Source organism: Nerophis lumbriciformis, linkage group LG27 (assembly GCF_033978685.3).
Source record: "Nerophis lumbriciformis linkage group LG27, RoL_Nlum_v2.1, whole genome shotgun sequence".
NCBI classification, from domain to species: domain Eukaryota; kingdom Metazoa; phylum Chordata; class Actinopteri; order Syngnathiformes; family Syngnathidae; genus Nerophis; species Nerophis lumbriciformis.
The window spans coordinates 21,294,870-21,312,417 of NC_084574.2; the positions used below are offsets into that span (position 1 = coordinate 21,294,870).

A 17,548-nucleotide genomic window follows, 5' to 3' on the forward strand; every position below is an offset into this window, starting at 1 on the left:
AGCATATTCAACTGAATATGGGTTGAAAATGATTTGCAAATCATTGTATTCCGTTTATATTTACATCTAACACAATTTCCCAACTCATATGGAAACAGGGTTTATATAACATTTGCACAACGGTTAATATTACATCTTAACCCCTTAGCATTCCATAATCTATTATTTTTTATTTAAACACCTACAAAATTAAATGTAATGCTGTTGTTGAACATTTTCTATCTATAATCTTTTCTTCTTAATTTTTGTAAACCTGTGCTTTTAAAATATCTACTTTGGTGTAGTATAGACCAGAAAACATGAAGGAGCGATAGCTTGAGCATTTGCCAACTTTTTTTCCAAAACTGAATACCGGTATATATAATAATAGTATAATTATATGAATTGACTGTGTTGGCATGTCAATGTAATCTGCCCAAGGCTTTCGGAGTTAGGAATTCTTGCTAGATTTGGGCCTTGTTCACACTGCAGGTCAATTGCTATTGTTTTTGCTCATATGTAACCTGTATCAGATTTTTTCATGTCAATGTAAACAGTCCAATTCCAACTTTTTCAAATCTGACCCAAATCTCTTTCGTATGTGGGTATAAATCAGATACGTATGTGATGTGACTGCAGTCTGAACACTTCGGTCGCACTCATCCGACCAGAATGTCATCAAAAAGTGATGAGTCATAATTATACGCCAAAGTAGACGATTTAAAAAAAAAGTCAACAAATGAGCAGAAAACAGCAGAAAATAATATGTTTTAGGAACTCATGTCAATGTTTCACCAGCTGCCCACACACTTTTCGGAGCAGACATCGAAGGAAATATCCCGCAAACTGTCAAGAGTCTTGCCCTATTCTTTTTCAGCAGGCGAGCTACTTTTTAAATGACCAAGTCGAGGTGATTTACCTCATCTTCATATATATATATATATATATATATATATATATATATATATATATATATATATATATATATATATATATATATATATATATATATGTATAAATTATAACTATATATAAATTATATTTATGTATATATATTTATAACTATTTATTTATTACAGATGTTTTTGTCAACATGTAAAAGGTGTTTAATAAAAATACAAGCATGTTTAACACATGTATCATGTTGTAATTGTATGCATGTTTGCAATAAACTCAAACCGTAACATAGATTCCTTTCTTTCATGAAGACAAGAATATAAGTTGGTGTATTACCTGATTCCGAAGACTTCTATTGATTGGAATCAGACAGGATTCCCAGTAGTGCTGCCAACTTCCACATTTTCAAATTTACATTGTGTAGGTAACAAAAGTCCTCCTTTCTGTCCTATACCACATGAAAGTGGTTGGTTTTTGGCATCTTATTTGTCCGGATTTCATATTTGTTTTTATACACTTTACAAGAAATACATTGACGGCAAACTCTGTAGCTTGCTAGCTTGTTCGCGCTAGCTTTCTGAGAATCTTATTTTGTTTGCACAGGCAGGATAGAGCAGCACTTTTATCGTGAAGACAGGAATTGTGCGGTCGGTCTTTAGGGTTTCGACAGCAGGTGCGGCGTGAGAGTCTGTTGAAATAAATAGTTTCTCGCCTTCCTGTCAATAGTTTTTTCCTTAATAAAATCTATTATTATTATTAATATTGAGCTCGCAGCACCCATTATCATCTCACAAGATCCTCGGATGCTGCAAAAGTGAAGATTAAAGAGTAATTTTTTAGGACTATTTTTTTTTTTGCCAGGCTAGCGATCGACTGGCACACCCTCGCGATCGACGTAATGGGCACCCATGCCCTATTCCTTTCTAATCCTCTAAGCGCAATAATGTGGTTCAGAAAATGAAAACATTTAATTGACACAAATGTGTCAGGACTGAGACCTACGAGAATTGAAGCCATGTTTACTTCTGTAAATACTGCAGCACGGGGGACTTCATGACTTCATGTCTGTGTGGAGGAGAGATTGCGTTCACATTAGATGTTGCATGTTTTTTTTGGTAATGTACGACTACATAAAAAGATCGGATTTGACAAAAAAAAAAAATAAAAAAAAATTGGACATACCGGTACCCTGCAGTGTGAATGAAAACCTTAATCTGTAATAGCAAAAATAAAAAATAAATTTTTGGACATTTAAAAAAATAAAATTTTTTAAGGCATGAACCTGGGGACAGGTTGATTGGCAACACTAAATTGGCCCTAGTGTGTGAATGTTGTCTGTCTATCTGTGTTGGCCCTGCGATGAAGTGGCGACTTGTCCAGGGTGTACACCGCCTTCCACCCGATTGTAGCTGAGATAGGCTCCAGCGCCCCCCGCGACCCCAAAGGGAATAAGCAGTAGAAAATGGATGGATGGAAATTTTTAAGGCTGACTTTTGCAGAAAAGTTAGACATCGTAAGGAGAGGTAAAGCGAGTTAACCTGTCTCTGCAACCCCGGAAAGGGTTTGTTTGCCACTTCTAGACCAGCGCTTACATGTGATGTACTTAAATTACCAGTGGAGTGGGGAAAACAAGTTTCCTCTATATTGAAGCTATTATATATATATATATCTTATTTATGACACCTTAAGACTTCCAAAGTTTGTTCATAAATAGATATAATCAAAATAGCATCAATCTCACAGAGATTTCCGAGCCATTTTGAGAGATGAGGAAGCCAGTCACATGATCGCGTGACGTAGCGGTATCGTCGATGCCATCCCTTCCCCAACAAAAAAAATGCCAATCATGCAGACTTTGTGAGAACCAACAACTATTGCTTTAGGCAAAATTATGATCCAGAACCTCATATTTTGGATGCTGAATATTAGGAGGATGAGCTCAAAGTTTTAGAAGCTCTGCTAAAAAAATTCAGCTTTAGTAAAACACTAAGCATCATGTAGCAGTCTTGCTAAGTGCTAAACAAGAAATACAAACTACAAACATAGTAAAACGATAGCTTAATGTAAAATGTCTGCTCTTACTCCGATGACAACTGATAAAACGTGCATATCTTCCCGTTTAGATGAACAATTAATCATGATGCACACAAAGGGTTAACAAGGAAAAGTCTCCATGCTAGAGGTGGGGAAAATAATGGCTTTTTAGATGCATCGCAATTCTGACATGGACGATTATAAAATCGATGAGTAAACGTCAATATTCGATAATCGGTTTATTTACTGGAAATAAAGTAATTCAGACAGTTTGAAAATTTGCCTGACTGCATCACAGAGAGATCCGACCAGTTATCATAGGGCACTTATGTTCCAATTTTGCAAACATTTAAATGCATTTAATAATTGTGATTGGAATTTGCTATTACAAATGCTTTGTATGCAAAAGTTGCAAGTGATGAACGCTTATTTAGTGAAACGAAAAAAAATGTGAAACTGAATCTATATACATAAATAAAAGTTGCATCAATTATCGATTTTTCATCGAATCGTAATCGAATGGTTAGATTGCCAAAGATTCCCACCTTTACTCCCTGCATGCCGACACAGTCTTCAGTTGTGCGTTTGTCTCCATCTCTGGGTATAATTTGAATGTTACAGATGCACAACTTATAGATTCAAGACTAAATCTTCCTGTTATCCAGATGAGAGGCATGTTTATAATCTAGAATAACTGACGAGCCAAGACGCAATGATGCGGGAGCAGCAGGACATCGCTGCCGGCTCACAGTAAAGGCAGCAGAGGGCTACGCTGTTTGTATCATTGTGCCGCTAAGAAATAGTTTTTCTGCATTACGCTTATAACGTCGCTAATAATTTGTTAATATTCAGGTTACGATATGTATAAAGAGTATTGTTGGCGGGTTTTGGATGGTTATTTAAAGGTTTTTGTGGGTGAAATTTACTACATTGTTTGCGGACTTTTTATGTATTTATTTAAGACTTAGAATGCATAAAAAAAAAAACTTGTGTTAATGTCTTATGTAAAGATTGTGAATGATAGACAGCACATCCCTGTCTAATATTTGCATATTTTCAGGGGGGTGTATGGTTTTTTTTTTTTTGTCATAAAAAAATACAATAATGTGTGCTTACGAACTGTATCCCTGCAGACTGTATTGATCTATATTGATATATAATGTAGGAACCAGAAATATTAATAACAGAAAGAAGCAACCCTTTTGTGCGAATGAGTGTGAATGAGTGGGGGGAGGGAGGTTTTTTGGGTTGGTGCACTAATTGTAAGTGTATCTTGTGTTTTTTATGTTGATTTAATAAAATAATATTTTTTTATTTTTATTTCTTGTGCGGTACCAGGCCGCGGCCCGGTGGTTGGGGACCACTGGTTTAATGGATACGATGAAACACAATTAAGCAGATAAAGTCAACTTGTTTTCCACTCTACTGGTACTCATTTTTTTAAATGTTTTTGTCACGTTATTAGAATAATATTGCAGCAGACCTTGCACCCAGCTGACTCAGGCTGGGTGCTGCTTGTTTCAACAGCTAGTTTGGTTGCTGATGTTTTCGCATGGTTATGGCAGACAGTTAGTTACCAGTCAATAAAATATATTGTTTATCGACCACCTCCTAGTCCTCATGTCTTTGCAGCAACACAATATTGATTGTGAACCGATTGATTGGAACAGAACGTTAAGGGGTTAAGATTACTCTTGACACATTTATATTTGTACCTGTCTCACACTCTTCTGGTTGACAAGCTGGCCCAAGGTTTGGGTCAAAGGGAGAGATTTCTTGTTGAGCTTCTGTGGGTGAGGCTGCAGTTACGCAGCTCAGCATGCCCATCCCATCCGATGATAAATTGGTCTCAGCTGAGAATGTAGGCGGATCTTCACATCCTGATATGGAATCACCAACCTGATGCTGACAATCAGTTATGGGCTCATCGGACTTAATGGGCTGATGTTGACACTCCATTAAGGGGTCATCAGACTTCACAGGCTGATTTATTAACATTCCCTCTGGGATTTCCAAAGGTGTGTCCTTGTAGCAGAAACAAGATAACTTAAACATGTCTTCTTTTTACCATAAATCTGTGATAAAAATGTTTTTACCTCACGAGCGCTCTGTGGGACACATGTCGGGGAATCCTGTTGCTCTTGTTTTGTCGTGTCCTCTGGAGCAGCAGCAGGAGGAGAGTGGGGGAAGTCAATCACATCCCCTACTTCATCCACGGTCACAAATTCACTCATGTTCAATGGAAAGGAATCAAAATCCCCATCCATACCCTAATTGCACAACAGGACATATTTTGTTACAGTGTGGATAAGGCAAAGAAGAATGTATACTTTGTGTACTATCTCACCATTTCAGGTGGCTCAGCATCTGATTTTCTCGAAGTTGCCGACTTATCGAAGGAGGAGGTCTTATATGTCTCCAACCTGTAAGATGATCTAAGATCTAAGGACCTATCATCACGATCCCTCTTTCTATCCCTCCTTTCTCTTTCCCGCCTATGTCTCATAATTCTTTCCTCCCGCTCTTTCTCCCATTTGGCCCTGCGCTCCTTCTCCCAGAGTCTCCTCTCCTTCTCTCGTCTCTCTCTGTCTCTTGCTTCCTTCTCCCTTCTGGCCTCTCTTTCAATTCTCACCCTGTCTTGTGTCTTTAAAGCCGGCCCTATGTGGCTCTTTACTGACTTGTTTGTTTCATCAACTGCTCTTTTTCTCCTCGTCTCTTTTGTTTCATCATCCGCCTTTTCCCTCTCGGACTCCAGATGTGTCTGATCTCCATCTGCAGAAATTGCCATTTTATCTGAAAGGCCGCCAGTCCTTTTTCCGGTGTCTTTCGCCTTTTGAGTATCCTTGAGAAAAAGATCACATGATCATAAACTAAAATACGGTGATTGTTCATGATACTGACACTAATATTTAGATATTTTACCTTGGTAAACTCTGATATGGCCATATCTGTAGATATCTCTTCTCCCAGCTTAGTTTCATTTATGGTTGTCTGCATGACCGTTTTAATAGTTGTCACCGTTTTGTCCGTCTTCATTTCGGTTTCAATAGTGGACATATTAGTATCAATAACGGTCATCTCCTTGTCTGTCTTCATGTCTGTTTCAATATCAGACATCTTCTTGTCAGTCTTCATGTCTGTTTCAACATCAGACATCTTCTTGTCAGTCTTCATGTCTGTTTCAATAGTGGGCATGTGTGGATCAATACTGAACATTTCCCTGTCCGTCTTCAAGTCTATTTTGATAGCGGACATATCTTTGTCTGTCTTCGTGTCTGTTTCAGTAGCGGACATCTCCTCGTCTGTCTTCGTGTCTGTTTTAATAGCGGACATCTCCTTGTCTGTCTTCGTGTCTGTTTCAATAACGGACATCTCCTTGTCTGTCTTCATGTCTGATTCAATAGCGGACATCTCCTTGTCTGTCTTTGTGTTTGTTTTAATAGCGGACATGTCTTTGTCCATCCTTATGTCTGTTTCAATAGCGGACATGTCCTCGTCCGTCCTCGTTTCTGTTTCAATAGCGGATGTGTCCATTTCTGTCTTTGTGTCTGTTTTAATAGCGGACATCTCCTTGTCTGTCTTCGTATCTCTTTCAATAGCGCACATCTCCTTGTCTGTCTTTGTGTCTGTTTTAATAGCGGACATGTCTTTGTCCATCCTTATGTCTGTTTCAATAGCGGACATGTCCTTGTCCGTCCTCGTGTCTGTTTCAATAGCGGACATGTCCTTGTCCGTCTTCGTGTCTGTTTCAATAGCGGACATGTCCTTGTCCGTCCTTGTGTCTGTTTCAATAGCGGACGTGTCCATTTCCATCCTCGTGTCTGTTTCAATAGCGGACATGTCCTTGTCCGTCTCCATGTCTGTTTCAATAGCTGACATTTTCTTGTTCGTCTTCATGTCTGCTTCACTTGACAATTCCTTGTTCGTCTTCATGTCTGCTTGAATAGCTGGTATGTTTACCTTGTTGGTCTTTGACAGTCGGTCTGCCTCATATGCAGAATAAGGCACTTGGTCTGTATTTGTGACAATTTTGCTTCCATTCTTTGCCATCTCTTCATCTTCACTGACCACCTTCTCAGGGCTGTTTAACATCTCTGGCCCTTGTTTAATCTTTTCCAGAGAATAATTTTCTTCATTTCCTTTTGCCTCTGGGTTATTTGCACCTGATTTGCAGTCATCACGTTCAAGGATATCCTACAACAGTAAACATGTTCACAGTGTCAAAGCAAACATGTACTAAATACATTCATGCACTTCGATGAAAAACATTTTTCATAAAACTTTAGTAACAATTTACTGAAGTTGCACTTAACATCAGTAAATTGTAAGTGTCATTTACACATAGCTACTTTCTGCTTTAAAGAACTACAGGTGTGCATTTAATTGTTTTAGGGCAGGGGTGCTCAAACTTTTTCCACCAAGGGCTGCATACAGAAAAAATGAAGGACGCGGGGTGTCACTTTTATACATTAAAGATGCTAAAACCAGGCCAAATTAGGTCAATATGTGCTAAGCTATCAGAATAAAACATACACATCTCAGCTTGGTGTTCTCTGTGACAAAGAAAAATTAGTGTAGAAAGACATGCACCTGGGGATAGGTTGATTGGCAACACTAAAAATTGGCCCTAGTGTGTGAATGTGAGTGTGAATGTTGTCTGTCTATCTGTGTTGGCCCTGCGATGAGGTGGCGACTTGTCCAGGGTGTACCCCGCCTTCTGCCCGAATGCAGCTGAGATAGGCTCCAGCACCCCCGCGACCACAAAAGGGACAAGCGGTAGAAAATGGATGGTGTAATATCCATAACTGATCTCATCAAAGGAATGTATTTTGTTTTTGGAATATGTTGGTCAATTTAAAAAAATCTGCAGACTGAAAGAGACTTTCTTGTGGCACTTTAGACAAATGTTTTAAGGCTTTACTTTAATGTTGCTTATTTTTAACATGAGAACTTCACACCACATTTTGTAGACAACACCAACACTTTGAGTGTCAACAAATAGTGCATACCTTAGGTGAATGCAGGTTTGGAGAACCGATTTGAGTCTGCGTGCTAGCTTTGGGGTCCGGCTTGCGCGAAAATAACAGAGGGTTGCTCTGGATAACGCATGGGAATCTCTGGAAACGTTTGTAGACAGACAACGCCATAGGTGCAGTTGTCATTTCACAAATAACCTAAGTGGAGATAATACAAAAATAAAAATGTTCACAGCATGTGCAGTACTTGCCATATTCATGACTGAGATGATGACAACACAGTGACAAGAACAGATATTTGGATGTGTGCCTTTCTTACCATATTCTTGAGTTCCAGACTTTTGACAACTGTGCCAAAACGCTCAACCAGTTGCTTTACATCTGAGGAGCTTGTCGATGTGTTAGGAACATTACTGATCACTAAGAGACTGTTCCAACCAACTGGAACTGAACAATCCTGTTTGAGGCAAAACAAAGTTTCTATTTTCACACTTCAAATTTCCAGCACTAATAACCTGAAATATTGTAACCCAACATACAGTGGGTATGGAAATGATTCAGACCCCTTTAAATGTGTCACTCTTTCATTGCAGCTATTTGCTAAAATCAAAAAAGTTCATTTTATTTCTCAGCACCCCATCTTGGCAGAAAAAAAGCTGAAATTTTGAACTTTTTGCAAATGTATTAACGTAAAACTGAAATATATGGTCATAAGTATTCAGACCCTTTGCTCAGTATTGAGTAGAAGCACCCTTTTGAGCTCATACAGTCATGAGTCTTCTTGGGAATGATGCAACAAGTTTTTCACACCTAGGTTTGGGGATCCTCTGCCATTCTACCTTGCATATCCTCTCCAGTTCTGTCAGGTTGGATGGTGAATATTCGTGGACCGCCACTTTTCAATCAATCAATCAATCAATGTTTATTTATATAGCCCTAAATCACAAGTGTCTCAAAGGGCTGCACAAGCCACAACGACATCCTCGGTATAGCCCACATAAGGGCAAGGAAAAACTCACCCCAGTGGGACGTCGATGTGAATGACTATGAGAAACCTTGGAGAGGACCGCATATGTGGGTAACCCCCCCCCTCTAGGGAGACCGAATGCAATGGATGTCGAGTGGGTCTAACATAATATTGTGAGAGTCCAGTCCATAGTGGATCCAGCATAACAGTAAGAGTCCAGTCCACAGTGGGGTCAGCAGGAAACCACCCCGAGCGGAGACGGGTCAGCAGCGCAGAGATGTTCCCAATCGATATACAGGCGAGCGGTTCACCCCGGGTCCCGACCCCGGACAGCCAGCACCCCATCCATGGCCACCGGATCTGTGTGTCTCCCCTTCCACAAGGGATAGGGGGGAGCAGAGGAGAAAAGAAAAGAAACGGCAGATCAACTGGTCTAAAAAAAAGGGGGGCTATTCAAAGGCTAGAGTATACAAATGAGTTTTGAGATGGGACTTAAATGTTTCTACTGAGGTAGCATCTCTAACTGTTACCGGGAGGGCATTCCATAGTGCTGGAGCCCGAATAGAAAACGCTCTACAGCCCGCAGACTTTTTTTGGGCTCTGGGAATCACTAATAAGCCGGAGTTCTTTGAACGCAGATTTCTTGCCGGGACATATGGTACAATACAATCGGCAAGATAGGCTGGAGCTAGACCGTGTAGTATTTTATACGTAAGTAGTAAAACCTTAAAGTCGCATCTTAAGTGCACAGGAAGCCAGTGCAGGTGAGCCAGTATAGGCGTAATATGATCAAACTTTCTTGTTCTTGTCAAAAGTCTAGCAGCCGCATTTTGTACCAACTGTAATCTTTTAATGCTAGACATAGGGAGACCCGAAAATAATACGTTACAGTAATCGAGACGAGACGTAACGAACGCATGAATAATGATCTCAGCGTCGCTAGTGGACAAAATGGAACGAATTTTAGCGATATTACGGAGATGAAAGAAGGCCGTTTTAGTAACACTCTTAATGTGTGACTCAAAGGAGAGAGTTGGGTCGAAGATAATACCCAGATTCTTTACTGAGTCGCTTTGTGTAATTGTTTGGTAGTCAAATGTTAAGGTGGTATTATCAAATAAATGTCGGTGTTTAGCAGGACCGATAATCAGCATTTCCGTTTTCTTAGTGTTGAGTTGCAAGAAGTTAGCGGACATCCATTGTTTAATTTCATTAAGACACGCCTCCAGCTGACTACAATCCGGCGTGTTGGTCAGCTTTAGGGGCATGTAGAGTTGGGTGTCATCAGCATAGCAATGAAAGCTAACACCGTATTTGCGTATGATGTCGCCTAGCGGCAACATGTAAATACTAAAGAGTGCAGGGCCAAGAACCGAACCTTGGGGGACTCCGCACGTTACCTTAACATAGTCCGAGGTCACATTGTTATGGGAGACGCACTGCATCCTGTCAGTAAGATAAGAGTTAAACCACGACAAGGCTAAGTCTGACATACCAATACGTGTTTTGATACGCTCTAATAAAATGTTATGATCGACGGTATCGAAAGCAGCGCTAAGATCAAGAAGCAGCAACATAGATGACGCATCAGAATCCATCGTTAGCAGTAGATCATTAGTCATTTTTGCGAGGGCTGTCTCCGTAGAGTGATTTGTCCTGAAACCGGATTGAAAAGGTTCACAGAGATTGTTAGACATTAAGTGTTCATTTAGCTGCTGTGCGACAATTTTTTCGAGGATTTTCGAGATAAACGGAAGGTGGGACACCGGCCGGTAGTTTACCATGAGGTCAGGATCGAGGTTAGGTCTTTTGAGCAAAGGATGAATAACCGCTTTTTTGAATGCTAGTGGAACAGTGCCAGAGGAAAGTGATAAGTTTATAATATTTAGCACTGATGGACCTAATAATACAAAAAGCTCCTTGATAAGTTTCCCAGGAAATGGGTCAAGTAAACATGTTGTTTGTTTTGTCCCATTGACACATCTTAACAATTCCTCTAGTGTTATTTCATCAAAGAGAGAGAAACTATTTTAGAGGGCGGTATCCTTCGTAGATACAGTCGTATCTGTGTTAATAGAACCCAGTTGTAGCTGCGATGCATTGTCTTTAATCTCCTTTCTAATGAGTTCAATTTTCTTATTAAAGAAATTCATAAAATCATCTGCTGAGTGGGTGGAGCTACTGGGAGGAGTCCCTTGTTGGGTTAGCGATGCTACTGTACTAAACAACAATTTCGGATCATTTTTGTTGAGGTGGATGAGATTTGAGTAATATTTAGCTTTAGCTAGGGTAAGCATGTGTTTATAAGTTATTAAACTATCACTCCATGCTTGATGGAAAACCTCAAGTTTAGTAGTGCGCCATTTGCGTTCCAGCTTTCTACATGATCATTTATGGGCTCTAGTTTCTTCTGTAAACCATGGGGTGCGCCTTTTAGGGGCTCTTTTAAGCTTTAGCGGTGCTATACTATCAATGGTGTCGCGCAGGGCGTCGTTAAAGTTGTTAGTGAGGTTATCAATAGAGCCGACATAATTTGGGAATGGTGCCATTACCGAAGGCAGTAGGCCAGCAAGAGTCATCGTTGTGGCAGCATTAATGTTGCGGCTGCTATAGTAGTTATTATTAGTTTGTTGACAATGAGTCAAACTTAAAATTTTATAAGGTAATGATCGGACATTACTTTAGTATACGGGAGTATCGTAACTTTGGAGGTGGTGACACCCCTGACCAGTACTAGATCTATCGTATTTCCATTGCGATGCGTAGGTTCATTTATTATTTGTGTAAGACCACAGCTATCAATTATAGTCTGGAGCGCCATGCACTGAGGGTCCGATGGGGTATTCATATGGATATTAAAGTACCCCATTATGATTATATTGTCGGCGTGCGTCACTAAATCAGCAACGAACTCTGAAAATTCACTGATGAAGTCCGAATTGGGTGCTGGGGGGCGGTAGATAACAGCCAGGTGGAGAGGCAGCGGTGTGACAAACCTCATAGTAAGCATCTCAAACGAGTTATATTTATTATTTAGGTTCGGGGTAAGATTAAAGTTTTTATTGTGTATGAGTGCAACTCCCCCACCCCTTTTAATGGGACGGGCAATATGCGCTCCCGCATAGCCAGGAGGAGACGCCTCACCCAGCGCAAAGAAATCGTCTGGTTTGAGCCAGGTCTCGGCGAGACCAATAACGTCAAGATTATTGTCTCTAATGACCTCATTAACTAATAGCGTTTTGGAAGATAATGATCTTATGTTTAAGAAGCCCATATTATGGGTAGTGGGCTGTTTTGAGGAGTTTTTGTTGAAATTATCCGTAGTAGCAATATTAATAATGTTGTGTTTATTATGTGTAGTGCACTTTAAATAATTTCGACCATATCTAGGAATTGATATGACGGGAATTTTCCGATTGTTTGCTTGATGTTGTGATAAACCGAACGCATCATAACTTGCCACCTCAGTAGAGTGCATGTCTACTTCTGACACAGAAAAAACATTTTTTGAGTTGTGTATTGTTCTAAAATAGTTGCTATGTGTGCAGGTATTATCCAGCCTGGCGCTGGCTAGTTCTATTTTAACAAACTTCTCACCCGGACTAGCGCTTCTTTGAGGATTAGCCTTTCGCTTTGTTGTTAGCCCCGCTCGGCATCCCCGCTTCTGCTTCCGCTCACACCGCTTACGTGTCTTCCGTTGACGGTCCCCGCTGGCACTTAACTCCGCTGCTTTAGAGGCCGCTGGATGTAGCCAGCGAAGAATCCCCATGCTAGCGAGGAGGTCGAAAGTACCCGCATCTTTCAGCCTATAACGGCCCGATATATCCACATCCAGAATCGTCTGTCGGTCGTATCTGATCACGAAGTGTCCACGCTGTGAGCCAGCCATGAAATAGAAAGAATTGACGGGTATTTTTGCCAAATCGCTCTACACTTCCAAGAGCGTCTGCAAGCCGCTGCCATCAGGGCGCCGCCATCTTAAGCTGGACCAGTCAAGAATGGTAACAGAGTTGTTCCGAAGCCACTCCTTTGTTATTTTAGCTGTGTGCTTGTTGGAGGGGGAACCTTCGGCCTAGTCTACGGTCCTGAGCGGTTTGGAAGAGGTTTTCTTCCAGGATATCTCTGTACTTGGCCTCGTTCATATTTCCTTCAATTGCAACCAGTCGTCCTGTCCCTACAGCTAAAAACCCCCATGCCACCACCATGTTTCATTGTTGGGATTGTAATTGGGCAGGTGATGAGCAGTGCCTGGTATTCTCCATACATACCGCTTAGAATTAATGCCAAAAAGTTCAATCATGGTCTCATCAGACCAGAGAATCATATTTCTCATAGTCTGGGAGTCCTTTTGTGTTTTTGGCAAACTCAGTGCGGGCTTTCATATGTCTTGTGATCTTTGGGTTCTTCTTTACCTCTTTCACAAAGGCTCTTCTCCCACAATTGGTCAGTTTGGCTGTATGGCAAGGTTTAGGAAAACTTCTTCCATTCAAGGATTATGGAGGCCACTGTGCTATTAGGAACCTTGAGTGCTGCAGAAATTATGTAACTTTGGCCAGATCTGTGCCTTACCACAAATTGGTCTCTGAGCTCCTTGGGCAGTTCCATGATTATCATTTGTTCTGATATGCACTGTAAGGTATTATACAGACAGGTGTGTGCTTTTCCTAATCAAGTCCAATCAGTACAATCAAACACAGCTGTACTCCAATGAAGGAGCAGAACCATCTTAAGTAAGATCAGAAGAAATGGACAGCATGTGAGTTAAATATGAGTGTCACAGCAAAGGGTCTGCTTATAACCATGTGATATTTCAGTTTTTCTTTTTTAAGAAAAATTTGCAAACATTTCTACATTTATTTTTTTTCTGTCAAGATGGAGTGCTGGGTGTACATTAATGATAAATAAAATTAACATTTTTGATTTAGCAAATGGCTGCAATGAAACAAAGAGTAAAAGATTGAAAAGGGTCTGAATACTTTGTTGCCATCTCATCACAGGGCCAACACAGATAGACAGACAACATTCACACTCACATTCACACACTAGGGTCAATTTAGTGTTGCCAATCAACCTATCCCCAGGTGCATGTCTTTGGAGGCGGGAAGAAGCCAGAGGACCCGGAGAGAACCCACGCAGTCACGTGGAGAACATGCAAACTCCACACAGAAAGACCCAGGGGATCGAATCCAGGACCTTTGTATTGTGAGGCACACGCATTAACCCCTGTGACACCGTGCTGCCATAATAAAATACTGTGACTTTAAAAAAAAACGTGAGTATGTACAAGATTTGCATTCTTAATTCTAAGCGAGAATTTGTGGTTTACATTTTTTCATTAGTGTTCTGCAGCCCTACTGGCAATCTATGCAAATGCTACAGTGTTGAGAAAAAAAAAAAGTAATTCTAAGGTTTTTTATTTTGTGTCACAAACACTAACAATTTGGGAGAGATCATAGTCAAGTTGCAATGTATATTACTGCAAGAACAGTGCACCAATAGAGGCAACCATTACAGTCCTGGGGCCTCATCAATAAAGCTTGTGTATGCAAAGTTGCGTACGATGTTTTCCATGCAGAGCATGTGATCTACAAAAAGACAAACTGACTGAGAATTTGTGCAACAGTCTGCAAGCGTATCTCCCGTACAGACTTTTAGGACACACGTCAGGCAACACCCATTAGGTGGTGAAATAAATGTAAAACAATATATGCTAAAACCATTGTTGATTCTACATTTAATGGACGTGAAAAAAGATGTTTGTTTAGTTACAGTATTGTTTTTATTTTATAGATGTCGAATCAATCAATTGATGTCGGGAAAAAAACGGAAATGCATTTTGTCAATTAACTATAATAGCCTATATTGTACATGAGTTGAGTTGAGTGTAAATAGATTGACGGTAGCAGAAAGTAAACAACATTACGCACAAGTGTATTAGCAATCTGACAAAAAGACACAATGCAGCATTTGGATATTTGATCATTTAATTTTATCATGAGAATATTTTTTACGTGCAGTGGTACTGTACCTCAGGATACAAGTTTAATTGATTTTGTGACGCAGCCCGTACCTCCAAAATCTCAAATTGAAACCACTGAGTTTAAGTGAAATCTATTTAATCCGTATTTGCAATCTATGAGCTAATGCTAGAGAGGCCAAATGATTTGGTCAGATCTTATGTGGTTCTCTGTGGCATTCACAACGCCAACTTGCGGTGCAGTTGACCCACATTTTTGCTCGCAACTTAAGGCATAACAATTAGCCATGAGACAGCTCATATCCCGAAAACCTTGTAAGCTGAAGCACTTGTATTCCAAGGTATCACTGTATTTGATAATCAATTATAAAAATGATCAAGTTATCAATTAATAGTTATGGTTTTAAGTTAGCAAGAAATGCTGCTGACACAATTTTGCTCCACTTTAAACAATTTATCAAAAAAGGTAACTTTTTGTTGCAAATGTCATATATGTCATCAATACCACAGCCTTTAGTGTGGAAGGTGTCAGGGACTTGTGCGTAAAGTTACTCTTATTAGTGTTTGTTTTGTTGTATATTTCCTTGGTGTTAATGTTAAAAGTTTCTTAAATTTTTATGAATTATCCGTCTGTGGCATAACTTAATCTATGTATTGACTTTAAAGACAGCCATTTGCACCACCTTGAAATTAGACAGGTCTTTATTTCACCTATTCTAAAATGTTGCATCTATTAGATACATATCTTTAAAAACATGCACGCTAAAAATGATGTGAACAGTTCTATGCAGCCCACCATGACTCCATCACTCCAAACAGTATTTCCACCTGTGTTGCCGTGAAATGCCACATTCATGAGTCACTTTGTATTTACCTTGTGATGTCGAGGCACGGAAAGGGCAGGACAATGAGGGGGAGTTACGTACATCTACTCTAAATTTTGAGAAGGTGAGTGTGCCCTAACTTTTAGAAGTTTGTATCTTTTCGTACGTATGCAAATTGGGGGTTTCTGACATTCGAAAACTATTTGGCAGAATTCCACACAGAGATGAGGCTCCTCGGTAAGCAAAAGTGCGTGTAAAATTTTCTGACTTGAGAACGTGCATTTGCACATGCAATCTTCCTTTTATCAATCACACAGCATAGCCCAGCCCACTTTCACACGATCACTTTCTCTCATCAATGCAAAGCACCAAAATTAGCATGTTCACAGTACAGGGAGGAAAAACCTCCAAAAACAACAAATATTAAATGACAACATTTGATAAAAATGGAGGTGTTCATTGGTAAGCATTTCAGTCTTAATTTTGAATGACACCAGGCTATATTGTACAAAGGCAATCATTTTAATTTTGCCAAACAGGCACTATAGAGTTTATAGTTAATGTATTGTACATTGGATAAAGTGTAAATACTATTGCAAAATGGTGGTGAAAATACTCACCAATGGGTCCTGTGACTGCATCAGTAGATTGTAGAGCGCCACCTATGCATAAAACGTTGGTAAAATAGCATAGCATTAAAACAGAAAATCTACAATTACAATGGAGCTTAAGTATTAGTCTTCACAGAGATCTGGTAACTGTATATATTGCGATTAGTTAACTCGGTCTTTCTATTAAGCCGCAAATAAGGCACTCTGCTGTCTCTCTCTCGAGCACCGAGGGACCTGGGTCAAGGTGGACATATGGACATAGTAAAATGTTTCAGATCATGACCAATGAGTTCTGGTACATGTCCTGTGTTTTACACATTTGTTTTATTGCATAGCATCTTTTTTACTGTCCTGACGTCAATCTTTCTCAGTTGAGATTTTTTTTGTTTAATTTGAATTTGAGTGACTTTAATGTCTGTAATAGGACTAAAACGACTGAATTACGTAAACAAATTGTGTAAAGAACCCAAGCAATGTCTTAATATTATTTTAAACAATTAAGAACAAAAAAAAACATATTGCTTTTGCTAGGAACAAGGTGGAAATAGAATGCTGATTACTAAAGAGTCATTCATTCCTTAATTCGCTCATTTTTAAAATTACATACCCTCTATTAATTATTTTATTGTATAATGTCTGTTAGTGTTTACATATTTACTTATTTCATTATTTAATAAGCTCTTAATTTATTATATATTCTTTTTCTTTAAGAACATGTCAGTTATATGTAAATGTGAACATGTTAAACACAGGAAGTAGGGTTAAATAAACTGCTTCTTCCTGCTCCTTTTAAAAGGCCTACTGAAACCCACTACTACCGACCACGCAATCTGATAGTTTATACATCAATGATGAAATCTTAACATTGCAACACATGCCAATACGGCCGGGTTAGTTTACTAAAGTGCAATTTAAAATTTCGTGCGACATCCTGCTGAAAACGTCTCGGTATGATGACGTCAGCGCGTGACGTTGCGGATTTGTAGAGGACATTTTGAGACAGCATGGTGGCCAGCTATTAAGTCGTCTGTTTTCATCGCAAAATTCCACAGTATTCTGGACATCTGTGTTGGTGAATCTTTTGCAATTTGTTCAATGAACAATGGAGACAGCAAAGAAGAAAGCTGTAGGAGGGAAGCGGTGTATTGCGGCCAACTTCAGCAACACAAACATGGCCGGTGTTTCATTGTTTACATTCCCGAAAGATGACAGTCAATCTTTACCATTGGCCTGTGGAGAACTGGGACAACAGAGGCTCTTACTAGGAGGACTTTGAGTTGGAT

The 17,548-nt window shown here is 39.7% G+C and overlaps 1 protein-coding gene across 2 annotated transcripts in view; it reads right to left on the bottom strand.

Moving 5' to 3' along the window:
- LOC133624640 (uncharacterized) overlaps window positions 1–17,548 on the bottom strand; it is a 59,569-nt gene that overhangs the window by 7,949 nt on the left and 34,072 nt on the right. For both annotated transcript variants that reach the window (XM_061988383.1, XM_061988384.2), the window contains 7 exons: window positions 16,275–16,316; window positions 8,206–8,343; window positions 7,920–8,084; window positions 5,833–7,104; window positions 5,258–5,752; window positions 5,007–5,180; window positions 4,626–4,935 (listed from right to left, as the gene is read on the bottom strand). In XM_061988383.1, coding sequence (XP_061844367.1) covers window positions 4,626–4,935; window positions 5,007–5,180; window positions 5,258–5,752; window positions 5,833–7,104; window positions 7,920–8,084; window positions 8,206–8,343; window positions 16,275–16,316 — 2,596 coding nt within the window. The remainder of the gene's footprint in view (window positions 1–4,625; window positions 4,936–5,006; window positions 5,181–5,257; window positions 5,753–5,832; window positions 7,105–7,919; window positions 8,085–8,205; window positions 8,344–16,274; window positions 16,317–17,548) is intronic.